The 21,807-nt window shown below is 35.8% G+C and overlaps 2 protein-coding genes across 2 annotated transcripts; one reads left to right on the top strand and one right to left on the bottom strand.

Moving 5' to 3' along the window:
- The first annotated feature begins 53 nt into the window (after window positions 1–53).
- On the top strand, window positions 54–3,637 carry LOC112566825 (transcription initiation factor TFIID subunit 12-like). Its single transcript, XM_025243210.1, has 4 exons — window positions 54–501; window positions 1,607–1,721; window positions 1,985–2,073; window positions 2,293–3,637. Exons 1-4 carry the CDS (start codon window positions 295–297, stop codon window positions 2,329–2,331), a joined length of 450 nt encoding a protein of 149 aa, XP_025098995.1. The 5' UTR covers window positions 54–294; the 3' UTR covers window positions 2,332–3,637.
- LOC112566819 (EF-hand calcium-binding domain-containing protein 6-like) lies at window positions 3,570–21,738 on the bottom strand. Its single transcript, XM_025243196.1, is given in 31 exon segments — window positions 3,570–4,618; window positions 4,784–4,968; window positions 5,465–5,666; window positions 5,993–6,163; window positions 6,428–6,655; window positions 6,941–7,126; window positions 7,468–7,660; window positions 8,148–8,303; window positions 8,536–8,769; window positions 9,027–9,145; window positions 9,535–9,631; window positions 10,575–10,810; window positions 11,179–11,366; window positions 11,369–11,429; window positions 11,799–11,970; window positions 13,089–13,256; window positions 13,685–13,845; window positions 14,170–14,244; window positions 14,532–14,705; window positions 15,057–15,177; window positions 15,904–16,014; window positions 16,698–16,846; window positions 17,493–17,644; window positions 17,938–18,056; window positions 18,379–18,515; window positions 19,429–19,492; window positions 19,799–19,890; window positions 20,089–20,208; window positions 20,779–20,876; window positions 21,227–21,385; window positions 21,599–21,738. Coding segments are annotated over 30 exon segments (4,596 nt in total). The 5' UTR covers window positions 21,378–21,385; window positions 21,599–21,738; the 3' UTR covers window positions 3,570–4,342.
- Between the last annotated feature and the right edge of the window lie 69 nt (window positions 21,739–21,807).

Consider the following 21,807-nt stretch of genomic DNA (forward strand, 5'->3'; position numbering starts at 1 on the left):
AAACTCTTTTAAATTTTTTTTCCCCAATTGTCGTAATATCATGAGACTGCTTTACGAAAGTATGGCGGATGTTTCGGTATTGATTTATGCGGGCTGTTCAATTCCGTGAATAGTTCCTGTTATTATTTTTCATGACATTATTTTCCAGTAAGAGAAGGATTTTATTCTAAACTCAGTTTTATTTATAGACTTTTATCGGTAATGCTATCAGGCGACTTTATTACTTGAGGGCTGTGAATAATACGGCAAACTTCACTTGAAATTGATCAACGGTAATCTTGTAGAGTAGAAATCATGAGCAAAATGCCCCAAGGCGATGCAAGTGGTAACAGTGCAGGATTAGTGAATGCGGGACAGAATGCATCCAATGTACGAGGGTCGGGACTTACCTCACATAGCGGTGCAGGAGCTTCTTCAGCAAATGTCTTGGATAAGCGAAGGCTGCACGAACTCGTTAAGGAAATAGACCCTCTAGAACAGATGGATGATGACGTGGAGGAGGTATATTCAATTGTTTGAATGATTTTACTTTTAGATGAGTAAATTTTAAAAATTAGACTGTCGTTTTACTTGTTTATTTCGCAAAATATCGTTACACGGTAAATGATGATAATGAGGGCGATCAAGTCGACTCGACCGTTGTTAACTGACTGACCCTCGCTAAAGGTCAACACCCGCGGCCCCTACCTTAGCGCCAAATCAGTCCGTTCCTCTTTTCACCTATCCACTACGCACCCGCACTCAGCCGACCTTGGAGTCCACAAAAGACCCTGCTTTACTATCCCAGACTAAAGTGTCTTTTCTATCGGTGCATCAATTCCACCAAATCTTCTCTGTTCTCTCCCTGCAGCTGTGTCACGACTACACAGACAACACAAATCTCACTCTCGCTAGTGATGCACGTTCACTTCATTTACACGACGAGGACACACATACGACACGCTAGCATTCATTCGCATTGACACGCTCACACAGGTATATAGGTTCAAAGACATATTTATTTACATAATGTACACGTACAACTACTGTATCTATTCTAACCTACCTACCTACCAATCAAAGCCTAGCATCTAACTTCCCGGGGTGGAGAAAAAGAGTGGGGGGGTTGAGTGATATGAGCCGCCACCCAGTAGACGGAAACACCTTGTGACAAGATGGTACTTCTCACTAACTCCCTGGGGTGGGGAAAAGAGGCTGAGTGACGCGAGCCGTTTTCCAGCAGACCATAACGCCTAGCAGCAAAATCGTACTTCTCGCTTGCTTAGTCCCAAAGTTTTACTGCTTTCCGAGCAGGACCAGACAGGGGTGGAAGGGAGGAAATATTTGTTTGAACACAGTGTGTACAAGCTCTCTGTTGGAAAATGTCGTGGTGGGGGGGTGGGGGGTGGTAATGGTCAGCATTGTTATTTATTGCAAGGCTATGCTACTGTATGTACTCTAGTTATGTTACTGATAACATTACGTGCATGCATACATGACAGTGGGTGGGTGGTGCAGTAGTGGTGTTAATTTTTCTAAGTCTGGTGAATTTTAATCATAGTATAAGGAATTCATTTTTGTTTTCATAAATTTTAAATGTGAGTTTTTTTAACCTCTGGATCTACAGGTATTGCTTCAGATAGCAGATGATTTTATTGAAAATGTGGTGACGTCAGCATGCCAGCTTGCAAAACATAGAAAATCTAGCACTTTAGAAGTCAAGGATGTCCAACTCTATCTAGGTATGTGTACTACTCCCATTTTTAATAAATGTTTCTAAAAGACTGCCATGACAATGTTAGCTTGCTTTTTCATGAAATTATTTCACTGGATCTACAACTCTCAGATTCATTTCAGAAGAATTTATTCCTTTTAATTTGGAGATTTACATTCAAAAACACTCCATTTCAGTGTTTCATCTTGCTCTCTCGTATTTCAGGGGAGACTACCCATACATTTGATTAACAAGTTGCAGGTTTTACTATAAATATTATTTCACTTTTAGAAAGGAACTGGAATATGTGGGTGCCTGGCTTTGGCTCTGAGGAGCTTCGACCTTACAAGAAGGCAGCAGTTACTGAAGCACATAAACAGGTCTGTAATAGAATATTTTTTATGGAACATCACACACTTCTCGTTTAACTGTGATCCTTTCTTTCTTTTTTTTCCCAGCTGTTGTAAGGGTGTACTTTAGAATGCCAATCAAGACAGACATGAAGCCTTGTAAATGACAACATGTGTAGTATAGATTGTTGAATTACATTAGGTATTTTTATTAAATTATTGATGCTATTTTGCTTTATTTAATTCCAGAGGATGGCACTTATTCGGAAGACATTAAAGAAATGTTGATGGGGCTGATCTGTGTATGGAGAACTGGTCTCACATGCTGAAGTGGAGAGAAAAATATCACTGTTGAAGAGATGCGAATTAGAAAGCTGAAGCTAGGTTTCAATTTGTAACATCACATCTTTTTACATCAGGATACCAACTGGATTATTGTTATATTTTTTTGTTTTTGTCTTGTGTATCCCTAACAACGAACATGATATAGTGAACTGCAACCAAAAGTTACATGGACATCTCAAAACCTTACCACTCAGAATAGGAAATAGGAACTATGCTGGTTCCCTACACCTATGGTTGGGAATTACAGAAATTGGAGAAAAAGAGAGTAGGTAGTCCTTCTGGTCACCACTTTCAACAGCTCTTTCACTGCAGGCATGATCTATCATATGTTGCTGTTTGTTACTTAGTTTAGAATTTCTTTGACACTGAGTGAGTGAAACCTGAGATAACAGTGCCCAAGTAATGATAAGCTTGCTTTTATTGTCAAAGTGTTAGACACGGATTTCAAATTTAGCTGTTTCAGTCTGTGCATCAAAGCCACACTCACTAGCTTTGAATTATGTATATATATCTGCAGTATTTTAGCAAGGGGTGTTGAGCTTTTCAGTGGATATTACATCACTGCCACTGAGTTTAGGCAAGTAGTTCCAAGGTGAACATACAACAGAATTCCGTGAATAATGTGTTTAATTTACAAGGGATTTTAGAGATATGGAAGTGAAAAATATGCATTTTAATTGATACAAAACTTGATTTGGGTAAAAGCTTGGGTGTTGCACTTTTATCAAATAATGATTTTCTTGAGATTTTTCCACCCTGCTGGTATGCATGATCTGAGACAGTGTAGTTTTAATAAGAGTTGAGAGAAGAGTCAATAAACTCTGTAAAATGTGGTTTGGAAGGGCAGCAGTATAAAGAGTTTTGGTTGAGAACTAATTTGTAAGATTGTTAGTTATGTGTTAACTAAAAGATAATGTTACACCAATGGTGCCTGATGTAGGTGGTGGGCTGTTTTAAAACATTGTAATGAGTTTGGAGATGTTCACAATCTTTCATGGTTTGCCATTCCTTTCTCTGTCTTTGATCTATATGCTTAATATGTAGTGTGTGCAAGCAAAGTGAATAGTCAGAATAATTACCAAGTTGTAAGTTGAATTAAGTGGTACATGTGCACCAGAGAGAGAAAGTGTGTGTGTGTGGATATTAAAAAAAATAGCATGTTTCAAAGTATGATGCAATCATTGGCAAGTTTAAGAGAAGTGACTTTATTCAGCGTTGTTTGTAGAAGCAATAAAAAGCTACAGCATAATGACTGATATGATTAATTTTGTGTGATAAAATAGTCAGTGGTATAAAAAATGCACGTTGTCTTTTAGTCTAACAAGACAGTTAAAAAAACACACATGTTAATTGCTTGAATTGCCCACGCCCTAACAAGTCTTACATTAAAGAAATTGCTTAAAAGCAGAAAATAATGTTCATGGTGACATATACTATTAGACCTCATTAACATACATTTACATTGTTGGGAAAGGCACGAGTGAAGAAACAAGGGTATTCCTGTCAGTCTTGGTGAAAGGTGAAAAGCTACAAAAATGATTTGTTACTCAATAATTCTGAAATTTGTGTCCTAGGAAGTTTAATTCTTACACATTAAATCCATCTGCATCAACTCTCTTGAGTTAAATACAGATTGTCCTTGGATTCTCAAAAATAACTGCCAAAAGCAAATTTAATGCTAAAGTCCTCATACAAGAAAAAGACATGAAAAATTCTTCATAAAATGTGCTCCAACATTAAAAATAAAACTGCTTAATGTTTGTTTGCAAGTATGATGCTTGAAGTAAATCTCTTCACCTGTCAGCCCTGAGCTAATTGCTACACATTAGATTAATCCTTTTAGTAACATTGAGTCAGGATAATTGTAAAAGATAAGTTTTTTAAATTTGTTATTCTGTGACTTTATCATTTTAAGCACACAAAGTGTCCAGATATTATAATTTTAAGTAAGTTTTTACAATGAAATGAAATGTTTGATAAAGTTGTTATAGGCAATCTGGCCATCAGCTTTCAGATCATATTTACATACAAGTTCCTCAAACTCGTCTTCTGAAAGGTTGATGCTATACTGCCTCAGTATTCTGCGGAATTCAAGTTCAGGAATGACTCCTAAAACACTTTGGTCAGATACTTTAAATTCACGTCGCATTTCTTTCCAATTTTGTGAAACACATTCTTGCACTCTAGTCATAAGGTCTGTTTCTTCTATGTGTTCCTCTTTTATCTGTCTCTGAAAAAGAAAAGAAAATGAACACCACAATGTTTCAATTGTGAAAATCTTACAACACATGGAGAATATACAGTCTAGTATGACAAATCAGCCAGAACATAGCAGTAATTTTTCTGAATATTCCTGAGCCTGTATGATATGCAATGTTAATGACGTAATACTAACTGGGATTTTCAAGGGCATCAGCTTCCTTTTGGCAGCAATGCTCCCTTCCTTCAGTCTCATGTGCAGCATAAAATGGCGAATGAATTCACCATAACAGAATCGTCCATTTTCTCTCAAGTCATACTTGGTCACAATGGAGTCAAAGTCCTCTGGTTTCAGCTGCAAGCCATATCGCTCAAGAAGATCTGTGAAAAAAAAGTTTCTCTTTTGAGAACTATAATCTATTGATAACCTGCTTTTTTATTCAGTAGCAACAAATTCTTGGTTGTTCATTTACTTCCAGTCCCAAGAAGAGGTGAATCTGATTTCATTAAAATAATGAGCATTAAAAAAAGACATCATACAGGTAAAGGCTATGGACAGTCTAGGGTAAAAAATTTGTAAAGTGACAACTCCAGCAGCCAAATATGTGACCAGCAACAGTGAAAATACAGATTTCCTGCTGGTTCCAGGATGGGTTGTTTTTTCATGCATGCTTTAAGATTACAAATTTATTTCAATCTTTTATCCTCTTCTGATAATCTAATGGTTAATTTATTCATATGAAAGACCAGAAAAAAAGTCAAAGGGTGCATAATTCTGAACTTTTGGACTGCCAGTCCATGCAAGCCTATGAAAATATGCTGCATTTTCCTTTCCTCATACGCATAATTTGCAGGCAAAATTAATTTTCCTGCTTACCACTAAAGTCTGAAACACTGATGGTGCCAGTGTTATCAGTGTCTAGGTTACGACATTGGTGTTGCATGTCCTTCCAATGGCGAAATATTACATCTTTTAGCAGCCTTTCTGCTGGCTCAGCATTCACCATTGGTGTTGAGCATCGTGATATGCTGCGAGATGCTGGCCTTGACATTTGTGAAGTTGGTCGTGGCATGCTCATCTATAAAATATCAAAACATGAAGCTTTCAGATAAAGCCACCGTGAAAGCATGTGTTTCAGCAAATGGTTTTATGAAGGAAGACTTGCTTGGTGAAATTCATGTTAAAGGAGTCTTTCTAATGCATCTGCATTTCTAAGTCCGTAACTGCTATGTTTAAAATTAATCTTGTCTGTAAATAATAAAATACTAATCACTCATAATTTATAAAATGTTCTGCTGCACTTGTGTTCATGTACTTAAAGTCATACCTGCAGTTTATAACACTCCCATTTTCTATCAGGATTAGTATTGGATGCTACAGTACAAGTAATCAATAATTACTTACTCTAGACTCAGGACGCTGTGATAAAGAAGTGTAAGGTCGGATCAGGTTTGAGTTGACGGTTGTAGCTTTCAGTGTAGCCGCCTGATCATCACTGGCATATTTTGCAAGGAAATCATGATACTGAAGATTGCCAAATTCATTTACAGGAGCTGCTTCCCAAACCTTTTCAAACTGATAATCATTTTTTTTGCATGATTAATAATTGTATTACAGATTCTTAATACCACTTAAAAAACCTAAGAATATGAAGGTTATATTCTATTAAAAAATCCTTTCATAAAAAAAATGTCTATAGAATAAACTGAACCCACTTGTCCACCAAAATAATAATTATAAAAAAAAGCAAGTGTTGAGTAGTTTCGTGAATAATATGTACCTCTTAAAAACATCCTTAAAATAGTGAAAAAGTGTTTTTTTGTTTCTGGTTTGGTTTACCTGTTCATCATTAACCCGCATGACATTTTTGTTGAGCACTTCGCGAAAGTCTTCCCGTGTGACCGAACCAATGCTGGCAAAGTCTGCTTCTTTGAAATCATGATAGATGTTGTGGAAGTGAGCTCGCACTGCTTCATTAATTTTCACCATCACTTCATCTGTTGCCTGGATCACTGGTGGAGGTGATAAGTTCTGCAAGGCTAGTAATGTCCTTTCATACCGAGCATTCTGGTGGGAAGGACACAATATGATAAATGATAGATGACAACAATATTTAGCTGTCACTATAAATGCAAAATCTTTAGAAATAATGTGATTTAATAGAGAGTCATGATAAAATGATGGGTGACATACATCAATCATTAAACTGTAGTCTCATTTATCACTCTGCAAAAATGCACCACTGTGCAAACTAGAATAGGGCCTGATTCAAATCATTCAGTTTTATCATATATCTGTCCTGAGAATTAAATGTCAAGAACATTTCTGAGTAGAAGCTCTTTAACACTCTACCTCTGAAGCTGCCATATTGCTAAGGAAGATAGAGTAATCCACATAATTTTCTGGGTCAATGCGCAAGCCAGCCTTGATGTGATGCCATTGGTCACTTGTTAACGTAAAGCAGAAGATATCAATCACTCTTCGAAGCTCTTCCATCTTGACTTTGCCAGACTGGTTCTTGTCTATTGCTGTCAGAGTCTGAAATGCAAAAAAATATTTACAAAACTTTTATGTTAAAAAAAAGATCTGCACACTGCCTTTGAGGACACACATGGCACTGATGTGAAGTTAATAAAAGCTGAGGCAGGAAATAAAAGGATCCTGAAATTCAAACATCTATGTTTCTGTTTATAAGTCCCATTGTCTAGTGTTCTAAAATTTCTTTATTTTGGTGTTTGTGCATCGATGGCACTGCATACCATGAGTTGGCAACCTAAAATAAATAATGCTGAGATAATGAAATTTATATGACGTTTGCAAAAGTAAAAGCTGAATGTAATTCACAAAAACTGTGCTAAAAGTTTTCAGGACTTAATTACCCGTATGATGTCATCAATGTTTTTTTCAATTTTCATCCGAAGCTTCTTCTCAGCTTCCTCAGGTGACAGCTCTGGATACTGCTCAGTGTGAACCGCCTGTGGCCTTTGCCCATAGCTGGATTTGCGGCCTTCCTCAAATGCATGCAAAAACTGTTCATAGTTCAGACGGGTCTTTTCTGTGCGCATACCAATCCTGCCAGACAAAGCATAATTACAAAATTTTATATCATGGTACTCTTCTTTTTATTTCTTTCTCCTTAGCACATTTTCACAAGTAGAAATTTTTATGAACTTTAGTATAGGCAAAAGACTTGTCAGCTATTAAAAGTCACATGCAGTAACCCCATAATGTGATCTGATCACATAACTCTGTAATAGTACCCTCCATGAGGGATCAATTTTAGTAATGAGTATCATGTAAAATCAGGGTGGTTGAGGTCAAATGTATCTAATAAGTATACAGAGGGGTTTTTTTTGAGTTTTTTTTTTTTTTACATGACTTTGGTCATCATACTTAATTTAGGCAAGTCAACAGGATGAATTTAAACCAAACCATTGCTGTGTCGACCACATCCTGAATGAAGCACATGTAACCTGTGAGCCTCTAACCCTCAAGACCTTTTTCAATGTTTTTCATCAAATTGTTTATCAAGCCTAGATGAAAATGTTTATCAACTTACTTATCAAGCAGTAAGAAGAACTCTTCATCAGTGAGATAGAAATTTTGTTCCAAAAGAACCTTTTGAATATCTGCCACAGACAAAGACCCACGGTTCTCTGTGTCATACTTGCGGAATGCCTTATAAAAGCCAGAATAATTGTCACGCACCTTGTCCCTGCACAGAAATCATATTCAACTGTGAAGACTCTTTGCTTTTGAAAGAACAACATATCTAGTTAACCTCTAAAATAATTTTTTGCTAGAAAAAGGATAATTAAGATTATGGTACCAAGAACAATGATTAGTTTTCATAACAAAAGTTCTTCAGTAAGATAGATATTTACATGCAGAATCATATAACCCCTAAAGAAGCACATGAAGTAACAACTGCACATTAATATGCCCACCTCAACTTTCCAAGGACTTCAACAGCAGACATATTTGAGGTGAGGCTGGCTTGGTTTTGGGTGATGTCTTCATGACGCATCTGCTGCAGATCAGTGTGCAGCTGCAAAAAGTTGCGACTGCCATCAATGATGCGCTGGCTTGGGCCATGCTTATCACCAGGAGCATACTCCTGAGCTCCAAGGTTCCGCAAGAAATCCTCATGCGAGATGAAGCCCTTACTCTCTGGGTCATACCTACAAAATCATCATAATATGAGTTTAAGGACAGAAACTTTCAGAAAAATGACTTTATAAATGGCCACACATAAACAATTTGAGTTTCAGGCTTAAATGGATTTTTGACATTTTTCAAAAAGAGCTTACCTGTGATAATGGAAAAAAAGTAAATAAAAAAAATTATTCTTACCATGTAAAATCTTTATGTCTAGCAATTCATTGAATTGATGTTTGTGGGTAAAAGGGACAGAAATCACATATGCTTGATGTTTTACCTGGACCATAGGCGTTTGAATTCATCATCATTCATGGGCATAATGAATTTGTACAGCAAATCTCGTAATCCCTTTTTGGATATTATGCCCTTGCCACGATTGTCAATCTTGCAGAAAGCCTGGATTAAATTATTTGAAAACACTAAACTATAGATGATCAGACAAGGAATCAAATTTGTCAATAGGCACTCTGCCTTCAGATTCAGTAAAACCTGTTAGTCACAGAAAGCTATAACTGTACTATTTATATACAAGTTTAGAAAAATATTATAAAAAGCAGAAAGATAGTTACAGTAACATATTGTCTTCTTTTCTGTGTCTTAAGAAAAAATCTGCATTACTATAAAGCTAAGATGAAATTGAAGTCTAAAGTTTTTTCATGAAGATTTTGTATTCTTTGTTATTTAAAGACATGGCAAGAAGGAATTATTTTTTAAATGACTAACATATAAGCAGACAAAGACGGGAACATATGAAAATATTAATTGCATTATAACAAAAAATATACCTTTGCTAAATCACTCCACCGACGGTAAGCTTTTTCTCTTAAAACTTTGTGTGCTTCTTCTGCAGTCAGTGGTTTTGGTGGAAACGTATCATTGACCCTAAGAGAGAAAAAAATTATGAAGTTTTGGGGTGGGTTTTTTTATGTTTGGGGTTTTTTTGCAGGAAAGTTTATCTTAAAGTCCTTTTAAATCCTCATCTTTCCATGAATATTTCTATATTTTTAACACAACAGAGACCTTTTTTGGCTTTTCACATTCTACAAACCCTATCTTTAGTTTGGGAAGAAAATTTGCCTAATCATCACCAGCTGCAGTGACAAGTGCAAAGTTCTTGGTCAAAAGCTGATGGCAAAGTTCACTAGTACTCAGTTGTATATACAGTTAAATAGAGTGCCACAAGAAATTATTTAAGCTTTTGTGGATACTGATTTCAAGTATATATTTGATTTTCTGTTTAAGATTTTGCTTTAAATCGTAGTAACCACCCAATAAATATATGCTGTATAAGCAAGACTTTCTTTTGCTCAAAAGGTTTAGAAAAAAAGTACAGATTCTACCTTCCAAAACTTGCTGAAGACTTAACATTCCATCATTATACACAGTGAAGTTAAAGAGACAGAATTCTTTGTCACCGAGATCTGGCACAGACACTTTAATACAGTTCCCAACATCACAGTAAAGAGCCAACCTGATATCAGTACTCATGATAGGAATATAAGCATTTTGTGTTTTTAGACATGTACTTTAAGACCTTGATTCTAAAGCTCAGTTCTACATATATAAAGATACTTTGGTATCATTTTTTCACATTGTTCTTTAAAAGGTTTGATGCCCAGAACTGCGTTTTTATACCCAAAAGCAAACTCATTAATTTTATATATATTTTGCCTTTTTTAGTATTTATTCATTGGTCCCCTCACTGCACTCATGGGCACAAAAGTACACTGAATAAAGTGATTTATATCTCTCTCCTTTTCTCTTGTAATTATAGTCATAAACCAGTATAAATTCATGTGTGGGAGTGAAAAAAAAGCCTTCAAACCTGTGCACAGAGTTGAGCCACTTGTGTCCATCAGCAGTGTCTCTCACTTCAAAGCAGTCAAGAAAATCTATATAGGATATGCGTGTGTCTTTTGTAATGCCCATACGACTGCACAGTTTCTCATACTCCTCATCAGACATGAAGAACATGAAGGAATCCAGCATTCTCCTAAAGTTCCTCTTTGTGAGAGATCCAACATGATCGTCATCAAACTTGTAAAAAGCTCCACGCAAAGTCTGGTGATGTGAAGTTTTCAAAGATAGAATTAAAGAAAATATACAGTCTCAATAAAAGAAAAGAGAAGATTATTTTTTTATTTTTTTTAAGAAGCTTTTTCTTTAACCTTCTGAGTTCTCATTTAAATATACATCAAAAAAAAAAAAAAAAAGAAATTTAAATGCTTTTCAATTTCTTTGAAAATTTAGTTACTTTATGCAAACCATTTAAGCATAATAATATCTTGTCAATAAATTAAAATTCATAACTGGTCTTTTTGCCTTTAAAATGGCATAAATTAGGCAGAAATATTTTAGTGATTTCTGACCTCGAACATTTTTATTTATCTATGCCAAAATCTTTGTACATAGAATTTTAGTAAACTCACAGCAAAGTTTTCCCGCAGTTTTGCCTTCAGCTTTCCTTCAACTTCTTCTGCAGTCATGCCAAACTGGTCACCACGAATAGGGTTTACCTTGTGATTGCCTTTGCGAATAAGCTGACTTTCACCTAGAGATCGTGGGTCCTCAAAGTTGAGAACAAAGTCCATATAATGCATGTGTCCATTATGCAATGCAGACGTGACATCAGTTCTTCAAACTGCTCATCTGTCATTACCATCCCAAGACCAGCCAAAATCTGAAAAACAATGTTCTCTTAAACTCCTTACAATATTCACTTATCAGCGTTAATGATGGTGTTTAGCCTCTGCCAAGTAATTAGAATTTCTTGCATCCATGCCACCTACAAGAAATTTTTGTCTTTATCCAAACTGTCACCAGTTAATGTAGCAACCCTCCTATGTGTTTGCCACCTAATATCCTCTTTTCTTACCAGAAATGATTATTCTTGATAGTCTCTCTCCCCACCACCATCCCTATTAAGAATTAATAGGAATAGGAATTAATATTTTCTTTTGTATTTTGGAGAACAAAAGAAGACATCAGACATGCATCAGCTGTATCAATAAAATCTTTCATGGAAGGTTTATGAATTTCCGATATTCACCTCCCTAAACTGGCGTTTGGTTATCCTGCCTTTACCACTTTTGTCCATGCTCAAAAATGCTTTGCGAATCCCTGGTGTCAGCTGAGAAAGTTTGTCCTTGAACCGAGTGATCACTTCGTCTGCTGACATCATACCAGTTCGAAGGGCAGCACTTTGATCCATCAGACTTTGTCTATTTAAAAAAAGTCTCACCATTTAACATTAACTCTAAATATTTGTAAAAAATATTGGTAATTTATAAATTATAGCACATTTGACTAAGCATTTCCATCATCAGACATTTTTAAGATAAAAAACATTGCTTCCATTCAAAACTTAATATTAGTTCCAAATGTTTATTGCTAAATTGCAAACTGCTATGTTTGAGAAAGCACAAGATGAATTTGGCTAAGCATGACTAAACATGTGTGCATGCAGTTGCTTCTCTTGTATAATGCTACTTCTTTTAAAGATTTGAGAATGTTTCCAAAATCTGCCACAAGAAGTTAATTTGCTGCATTAAGAGAATGTAAGACCCATAATAGTCACCATCATCATTACAACCACCACCATCACTAAGGAAAGGGGATAGAAATGGTCATACAAACACCAGATCACACATACAGTACAATAAAAAAAAAACAACCTTGATGAGCCTCTAAAGATAAAAAAAGAAGTAGCAGCTATATAGTCCATTAAAATTCAAGTTATTGTTATGACAAGAACACACATAATTTGAAGGTCAACATCAGTACTGTTCACCCAAACATTTGAGTTACATTGTCAAATTGATAACGCTTCTGCTCCATTCTGGGTGCAAGCTGTACGAATTCTTAACAATGCTCCAAAACAAACAAGAAGAAGCAGCCACTTCAGTCCATTCACCAGACACTGTGAGATGAGATGGGAGATAACTGTCTGAATTTTGTGAGAGAGCTGCATTGACTGGATCAAGTTCGATCAGTATAGTACATAGACAGCATGTCAGGATAGAATATATCACCAGTCACACAGAAGCAAACTCTTAAACCTTTTCGGATAACTGTTCACTTTTGCACTGCTGGGTTCCAATAGACCTCCTTTCAACTGCATTAGTCAACTAAACCATTCAGTGGCATCATTTCTTTGTAATGACAATTACTTTAAATGATGTGGCCTGAATTACACAACTCCTTATCTTAGATGTAAGACTAAAAAAGACACCATTGACACATGAAACAATACAAGACCTACCTTAGTGTATCACAGATAGCTTTCTGCTTATATATCCATTGATTCATTTATCTGTTTTCTAAACATATTTAGGCTGACCTGACTGCTTGATCATTCTGCCGACACAATGCTGCATGACTACTACCATCCATGATCTGAGAACTGATGCCAATTAGATCACCAGGGCGGACATCCACATTCAGTCTGGCCAGAAATTCCATGTAGTTCACTTTTCCATCTTGTTGGTCTTCACATCTCTCAAGAAGTCTGTAAACCAGGATGCATTATGAGAGTAAAAATTTTTTCTGAGACTTGGCTTTTGCATTCCACTGCATGGATTATCTGATAACCATTGGCTTACACTTACAAATACAATATTCCATCTAAAATGCAAGCAATAGTGGCACATAAGATGCAGTTATAAAAATATTTCACAAGATCCCCTACATCCATGACTTCTACCTATCTATACATGATGTGCATATTTTTGTAAAATACTTTATAAATTTTCTGTAAATACCTGAGAAAAAATTTGTATCATGGATTTAGTCTAACAGGTAATTTTCCAAAGAATAAATTTTAATAGTTTGTTGACAATATGACAATCATCTTATTTGTAAGGATTTGTTTTTTTGTTGTTTTGTTTTTTTTTTACATTTCATGAATGCTTGCAAGAACAGGAAATGCACACTCACTTTGCCAAATGATCATCTGAAATGGTAAACACATGTTGATCAATAATGCGTTTCAGCTGTGGGATGGAGACGTAGCCTGTGCTTGTGTAGTCGTAGTATGCAAGATGATCAGCAAATGGTTTCCAGTACTGTGTGATCTTCTCTTGCAGAAGATCCTCAATCTGCAAAGTTGTTAGATCTGACAATGACTAAAAAAGTCCTGAATGAATAGATGTGTATACATGCACATACACACGCATATCTTTTTTCATTCATTCATTCAGCTTACTCATTAATTTACATACTTGAAGTCATAAAAATATAGATGGCATGTCTCTATATATGTCTCTTTTATGTTATAATCTCTGAACTATACTTATCTGGACGAAAAAGTATCAGAGCAGATGCATTTTAATGTGTAGGAAAAAATATTTGACAATGCATGAAGTAAAAGCATTGATTTTCTGTGTGTGATCAACACTAAGAAAAAAGTAAGAGAAACATACTGTTTCGTGTGACATTATAGCAGGTTTGGGCTTGTCATTGAACTTGTGCACAGACTTTAACCACTTGTGTCCTTCCTGGGGGAAAGAGAGAGATTAAGAATAAAGTTTAGAGTTGTTACCAACCTTATATAATGGATATGCACATACAAGCATGCATCATGCATGCGGGAACATGCATTTGTCAGTATGCCAGCAAGTACATGCATTCAGGTGCATATATTACATTTAAAATAATTTACTTTCTAAGAGCAACTTAAAAAAAAAAAAAGACATTTCTACATAATTTGTTGCTATTAACCCCAAAATTGCAACAAAGCCTTTTCATTGTGCTAGAGCCCCAAACTTTAAGTGTAAAAATTTACTTTGAGGGATTCTTTCTGTTCAAAGAGGTTTAGAAAAGCATGGTAGGACACCCGACTGCTGTTCTGCACTCCTAGCCTGTTCATTAGCTCCTTGAACTGCCCATCCTCCAAACGAAATGTAAATCGCTCCACAATCTGCCTGAAATCCTTACGAGTCACCTTTCCATCTCGATTCTGTAGATTATTCACAATAAGGCTGCATTTTAGATGAAGATACAGATGCTACCCTATCCGAAGGTCATTCTTACTTAAAGATGAAATATTAAGCATATACATCTTGCAATTATAGTGCTTTGAAATGTTATGTGGTGTAAACTTTGCCTTATAAGATAAACACTATATTTGTTTCAGAAAAAAAATTCCATAGTGACTAACAGACTATGTTTCCACAAATGCAGAGGACTTATTAGTGATCATCATAACCATAACTCAAACCTCAACCCACAAATACACACAGCAAACACATCCACATTTAGAACATTACATTACCAATCAGTGAAACTAGCACAAATAAGCCAAAATTACTTTGTCAAATTGCAGAAAAGCATTCTTGAGGGAGGAATACCCATTTTGAACATGCTGATTGAGGTGCTTCCACACAGCTTCCCAGTCAACTGCTTGCTGTGTATCCATGATTGGATTGAACCTACAAATCCAAAGGTAGGCATCATAAAAAAAGACATATCTAAAATATGTTTTCTGCCTTTTATACCTCAGTAACAATGATATTAACAACTACCACATAACAAACAAAATATTTCAAGTAGACATACATTTACTGAGTTTAGGGACATTAATAATTTATGACATAGCACATAATCATTACCATCTATATATAACTTTATAATCAATAGTTATATATAGGGAAACTATAATGGGTTTCCAATTTTTCAAGGAAGGTAAAGGTGAGGGAAGGAAGGGGTTAGACTTTACTTCCAAACATGTAGTATATCATACATAATGAACCACTTACATCACCGCTTCTATGACCACTATGACTTGTGGCATTCTTTACCTTTTCCATTAAATAAAATTTATATAAAACTGTACAAGAAACATGGAAAATCACAAGAAAGGACTTATGAGAAGATCTGAGATACCTGAAGGCTAAAGCATTCAACTTTCTGAGTCTAATATCTACCTTACAAGGTTTCTGACGCTTCTGAGCATCACCAGAATAACATATGCCAATGGTTTGCAAACCTGTGTGTTATGCACTTCCAAAGATATCAAAGGAGGTGCAAGAGTGTGTATGTATATATATATTTATGTTTGTGTGTATATGTACATGTGTGTGTTTTATCCGCACATGTGCATAATAACCAAGTGATGGGGAGAGTGAGTTGAAGTAGAAAAGTCAATGTCAACCTACTTGTGGTTAGGTTGAATTGGCAATGTCTGCCCATTGCCTGCAGACACAGGATTCTGAAATTTTTCCAGAAAGAGTTCCCATGCCACTCGCCCAGAGCCTCGTACACCACATCTGCCATCAAACATGGCAATGATGAGACTTAATTTTGTAAAATCTTGTACAGGGAATGTCAGGAAAGAAAACTCACTCAACATATAAGCAATGTTTAAATATCTTTATCTTGATCATTGGAATAAGAAAAATCTAGAATAAAAATTTTACGTGAGTGAATTTTTTATGATTTTACAATGCTTCGTTATACCACACCATGATGTTCTTTCATCAGCAAGCTCTCCATTTTGTTGCCACCGTAAAATCCATTAGAAACTATTTTTCTGCATATCTCATTTATCATTTGATATTGAATTATAATAGGCCTGACCCTCTTGTACAATGACACTTTGGGAAAAAAATATGCCCACAGTCCTGTGAATGATATATGTAACCTATCCGTCAATTTCACTGTGTACTAATAGTACAATAGTTTCAGTTTCAGCAAGCCCTATACTGTATTTTACTTTCAGTCAAAGCAAATAATTTAGTTTTTAAAATATTAGTAATAAGAGACAGCCAAAAGAGATTAAGAGAATTAACAAGCTGTCATACAATTAAGTTTCGTATAACTTTTAATCAAATTATGACATCCTTAACTGGTTTTGTTATTTGGCTTGAAAAGAGGGGGAGGTAGCCTTGCAGAAATCTTGTACAAGGATGAGCAGTCAACAGTTAAGACTCTACTACTGTAAAACACTAACCTGGTCATTAGCTGACCAAAAAGCTGGTCCGACATAGGTATGGTAAAGTTGGAAAGGATGGCCTTCAGGTCTTCAATGGACACAAAGCCATCTAAACGCTTGTCAAATGCCATAAAAGCCCGTTTCAGTTTTGTGTAGTTGTCTCGCATCTGTTGACATAAATATGCGATAATGCCATGAAATAAAAGATATTATGTGTTTTTGCAGACTGAACTGCATATTGCAGAAAGTTACAAGACTTCCCTCACATGATAAAAATAGCATATGACAGAAAGTATGGAGATTCCTGCATGTCTGCTCTCTAATTCCGTTGTTCGCCCCACATTTCTAGCCACAGTATGTGAATCCCCGACAAGGTATAGGCTGCTATCCTCATGCTCTGAGTCATGGCATCTAGACTACAATAGGGTGAAATACCTAACCCCAGAACACCGTCTTCCTAAGTAGGTCACTCGGATATACAAGGTACAAGACAAGATACAAGACATCTTTATTGTCTATGGTCGCAAGAGACATAGCAAAACTCCTAGCATTTCTTATGTAAAAGTGAATATTTTGTTTTGTCAAGTACGTACATATTTTTATATATATAATATGTTTAGATGTCAATAACTGCATCACAGGTAAATATAGCAGATTACTATACAGATCACAGAGCAATTAGGGGGCTACAGATGGGGGTGGTGATAATGATTATGTGAGAAGGAGGATGATGATGGCAATGATAACAATGGTGTTGAAGAAGAGATGAGGAGGATGCCACAAACTACAATGACAAAATCAATTTGTCCTTACCCTTTTGCGGAACTCTATTTCAATTTGGTCAAAGTTTAGGATCTGCAGCATAGCTTCATCCTGCCTCTGTTGCTCTTTAATGCATGTGCTAGCAAAACGATTAGTGGGACTTTGCTGCTGTTGCTGTATCACTATCCTTGGCCATTTCAGCGCTAAAGTTATTACAGAGATAAAAGGATAAAGCTTATTAAATTGTACATTGTTATATTAGAAAAACTTTGAAACCCTAGTCTTGTAGTCAGATGGCTACAACTGGTTAATAGAATGATTTATAGATGGGATGGATTAATTAACTGCTGGAATTAAAGACCATAAACCAATCATGAGGAAATATTTTAAATTGTCATCATGCAAATAATCCATTCAATTCAAACAGTGATTAACTTAGTGATTATTCATTGCAAGTTTTCTAAGCACTCCAATATTAATTTTGTTAGTATATCACCTCCTGGAACATCATTTGATGGTGGTTTTCCTTGAAGGTTGGAATTAATACCTAGTCGTTGCAAGAAGTCCCGATAGTTTACTAAACCAGTATGATGGAAGTCATGTCGCAGCCACAACCTGGAAACAAAAGTAGCAATACACAGACTCCAAAATTAATAATTATGAATAAGTTAGATGATAATTTCATTGTAATTTAAGCTGGTATTTTTTTCTTTTAAAAGATCTTGAGCATGTGAAAGAAACCTGCAGCTGGTTATACTTTCCGAATGAAGAATTGTGAAGGAAATGAAGGTAATGTATAGTGACTGAATCAGAGTGAGCAATGAAATGAAGTACTAATGCAAATATGATAACAAAAAAGATCTATGTTGTGACCTCGATTTAAGCATGGTAATCTCTAAATGCTACATTTGAAGTAATGAAGAAATATAGTAATTACTTATCAAACTGTGTATCTGTGAACTTGAAGCAGTAGTTCTCCAGGACACGGCGAAGTTCATGGCGCTGAATTTTACCATCCATGTTGTAGTCAAACAGCTGCATGCCACGCACAACTGACTTTAAGTTCTGACTGATCTGTGAGCAGTATTATCACAGAAGGTTATATGTGGAAAGAGTTGTGTGTACAGTGTAAGCAGTGTTACACAAAAAAAGGCATTGTCAGAAAAACTTCATCATCTCAAAACTCAGCTAGCACAACAAGTCACTGACACATGACCTTATTGCTCTGGGACTGAGAGAGGAAAGCTCAGTTTTATCCCCTTGTGAAGTTTAAAAATGAGAAGACTATACATAGATACTGTATAAAATCTTTTTACATTTGAACACCTTTCTTCAAATTAATTCATTATATGTTACCTAGACAGTGTTTATGTGTGCACACCTCTCTGAACCATTTATCTAGTTAATATTTATAGGATCCAGTCTCTCTCTATATATATATATACAAATTTCACATTAGACTGTAGTGATAGGATCATCAGGTTCCTGTGGGAAGGTAACATAGCCAGGTTAATGCTCTTGATTTTGGAGCAAAAGATCAGTGGTTTGAGACTAACCCTGTCATGTGGCTAGGAAATGTTCTTGCCTATCCAGCAGATGGTTATGTATTTTATTAGGAAGGTAAAAGGCTCTAGATGATTGGACTCTTGTATGTAAATTGTGCCATGGCTGCCAGGGTATCAGCTTTACTTATAGACTTTTAAATAATAATAAGACAGTGAACTTATATAGCATCATATCCTTGTCCTATGAGCAGGCTCATGGTGCTTTACAAAAACAAACAAAAAAACACAACAACAAAAAACACAGACATACATGAAAACATGCAACAAACATGGAATGCCATATGAGATGAAAGAGATGTGGCAGAAGCTTTCTTGATATATTAATTTAGTTAGGTCACTGGAAACCTTCCCTTTAATTGTCTCACTGCTTTAAGACATAGGATTCAGGGGATACTGAAAGTACAAGGAGTGACAACACTTACCTTGTCTCGAAGCAATTTTTCGATCATGTCAGTGTTTCCTTCTTTGGGGGCAGGTGGCCCAGACCTGAAATAAAGCAATGGAGAGATTTTCACAGTAAAAAAAAATACAGTGAAAACACAACAAAGATGAGCCACTCATGTGAGACATCCACCTCTAAATGCAGGAATCACTATAAAAATTCACACAGTCCACAATACTTCCAACAGGCAAACGTTTTCAAAGCTAGTATTTCCAAGTGCCTAATTTTGCTAAAGCAACAGTTTTATTTTTTTTCTTTATACTGCCACCAAGGCACCATAAAAGTATATGCAAGCTCTGCATTATTTGTTTTGGATAGTATGATATTTAGATAGATAAATATTCTCTTACATGACTGGTCTAAGATGGTTTGAATTTCCAGAGCTGTAGAATTTGTGCAGAAAATCCATGTACTTCACTGAACCAGACTTGGTTTTCTCTACCTGTACACAAACAGTAATATAGTTAAATACGGTCAGACATTTTTTCCCTGACATCACAGCTACTGAGACAAGCTCCTGCACATGTTTATGCTTATTGTTGCAGATTGATAAATAAATATAGCTATAAGATACACATGCCTTCATCTATGTACATAGAGGCAAAACACACACACACACATACACAACTAGTTCAGCCACCTTGTTAGCAATAGTACAAAACTGGTCTGTAGTCATAGGAAAGCAGAATGTTTCCAGGACTCGTCTGAACTCTCCTTTGGTGATAGTTTCATTGCGATCTACATCATATGTTTGAAATGCCTGCAAAGCAAGATACAGCAAGTTGTACTTTAATGGCCCACATACATATAACTTAAGGAGTTCACACCAAAGTGGATTAGAAGTTGTCATTTCAATAGTCTACTTCCTTGCAATTTTTTCACATTTTTGCTGTTGTTTACAAGAAGAATTTTAATTTTCTTGGATTTTAACAAGTAAACAGGTTATATATCATTTTGATTGGGAAGAGAAAATAATCATCACAACGACAACATGTCATTCTGATTTTATGGCCATTTATGAAACATATTGCTCATCTTTAGGAACAATGAGTGTAAAAGTTAAGATCTCACCTCTGGTACATATAATTTTTCTCTAAATATAACTCCTACTTACAGGGCTGGACTAGCTTGCCACGTAGCAACCTTATAGTTGGCAACAGTGTAAAACTTTAAAAAAAACTCCTAAAATTTCACCCTCAAAAGGTCATCTTAAGGCTTAAGGTTCAAAAACTATTTTATATATTCTCAGGTTGTAGAAGTTAAGCACCTAACATCTATTTAGATTGACAACGCTACAATTAAAAAAGTTATAAAATAAATAACCACAAACCTGCTTCAAACTGTCATATTTTCCATAGACTTTTTCTTTCATAAGAGACTCAATTTCAATCGTTGACAGATTAGGTCGTGGAACATACTCTCCTCCACCTAGTAGTAAACAAAAAAATGTTAAATGCTTTAAGTGTTCCATTATATACCTAAACAAACATTAACTATACCTGTTTGGTCAAGGAATCAAGCATATAGAAAGGAAAATAAAACTTAAGATTTACTATATTATTCTCTGCAAGGCAACCAAACAAATCTACCAGACAGCATAAAAGATCTCCAATGGTGAAAGAGTATTATAGATGTAGGGAATATAAAAACAAACTATAGAAAAACATCAAAGCTTAAAATGAAGAGGGAGGAAATGAACCATTAATGTTGCATATACTACACAATAGTGAAATGATAAATAAGTTTAGGGTATTCAACGTACACCAGTATCCACTTACCAAAAGGAGATAAACGGCTTGGAACAGATGCTGGTGTGATAGTTCGATGAACAATACTCTCTCTCGTTCGTAAGGCAGGTCGGGCTGTGAACCGCACGCCATGAGATTCTGGCTGGGGTCCAACACTAATGCCAGCCATAACTGATGCCATTATTTTACCTAAAGTACAAATAGATATTCATTCATCTGTAATTGGTCTACTTAGTAAAAATAAGAATCCGTTCATGGAATTGAGCATCCTGTCTTTGTATATAAATTTCAGAATAAAAGAACAGAAAAAAAAAACGAAAAGAGAGGATGAGTGGTAGACTATATATAGAGGCTTTGATTGAAAAGCTCAATAATTGATAGAGAGTAAACGAAACCGCTTACCGCTAATGAAGAAAAATCCACAGAAGACGATCCGCTTGAAAACAATCGAAAGTATTTTCTAATTCATTAACGTGCACCCATCCTTCTCTGATTGCCATTTAACAGGCTCGGGAACTTGAGAGGCCTGTTGCCATGTGCCGCGACTCCGTCGTTAGGATGGGCCCCGCGACAGGGGGAAGAACTCTTCAAGCTAGCCTTTGGGAAATGTG

This window comes from Pomacea canaliculata, linkage group LG6 (assembly GCF_003073045.1).
Source record: "Pomacea canaliculata isolate SZHN2017 linkage group LG6, ASM307304v1, whole genome shotgun sequence".
Classification (NCBI taxonomy): Eukaryota; Metazoa; Mollusca; class Gastropoda; order Architaenioglossa; family Ampullariidae; genus Pomacea; species Pomacea canaliculata.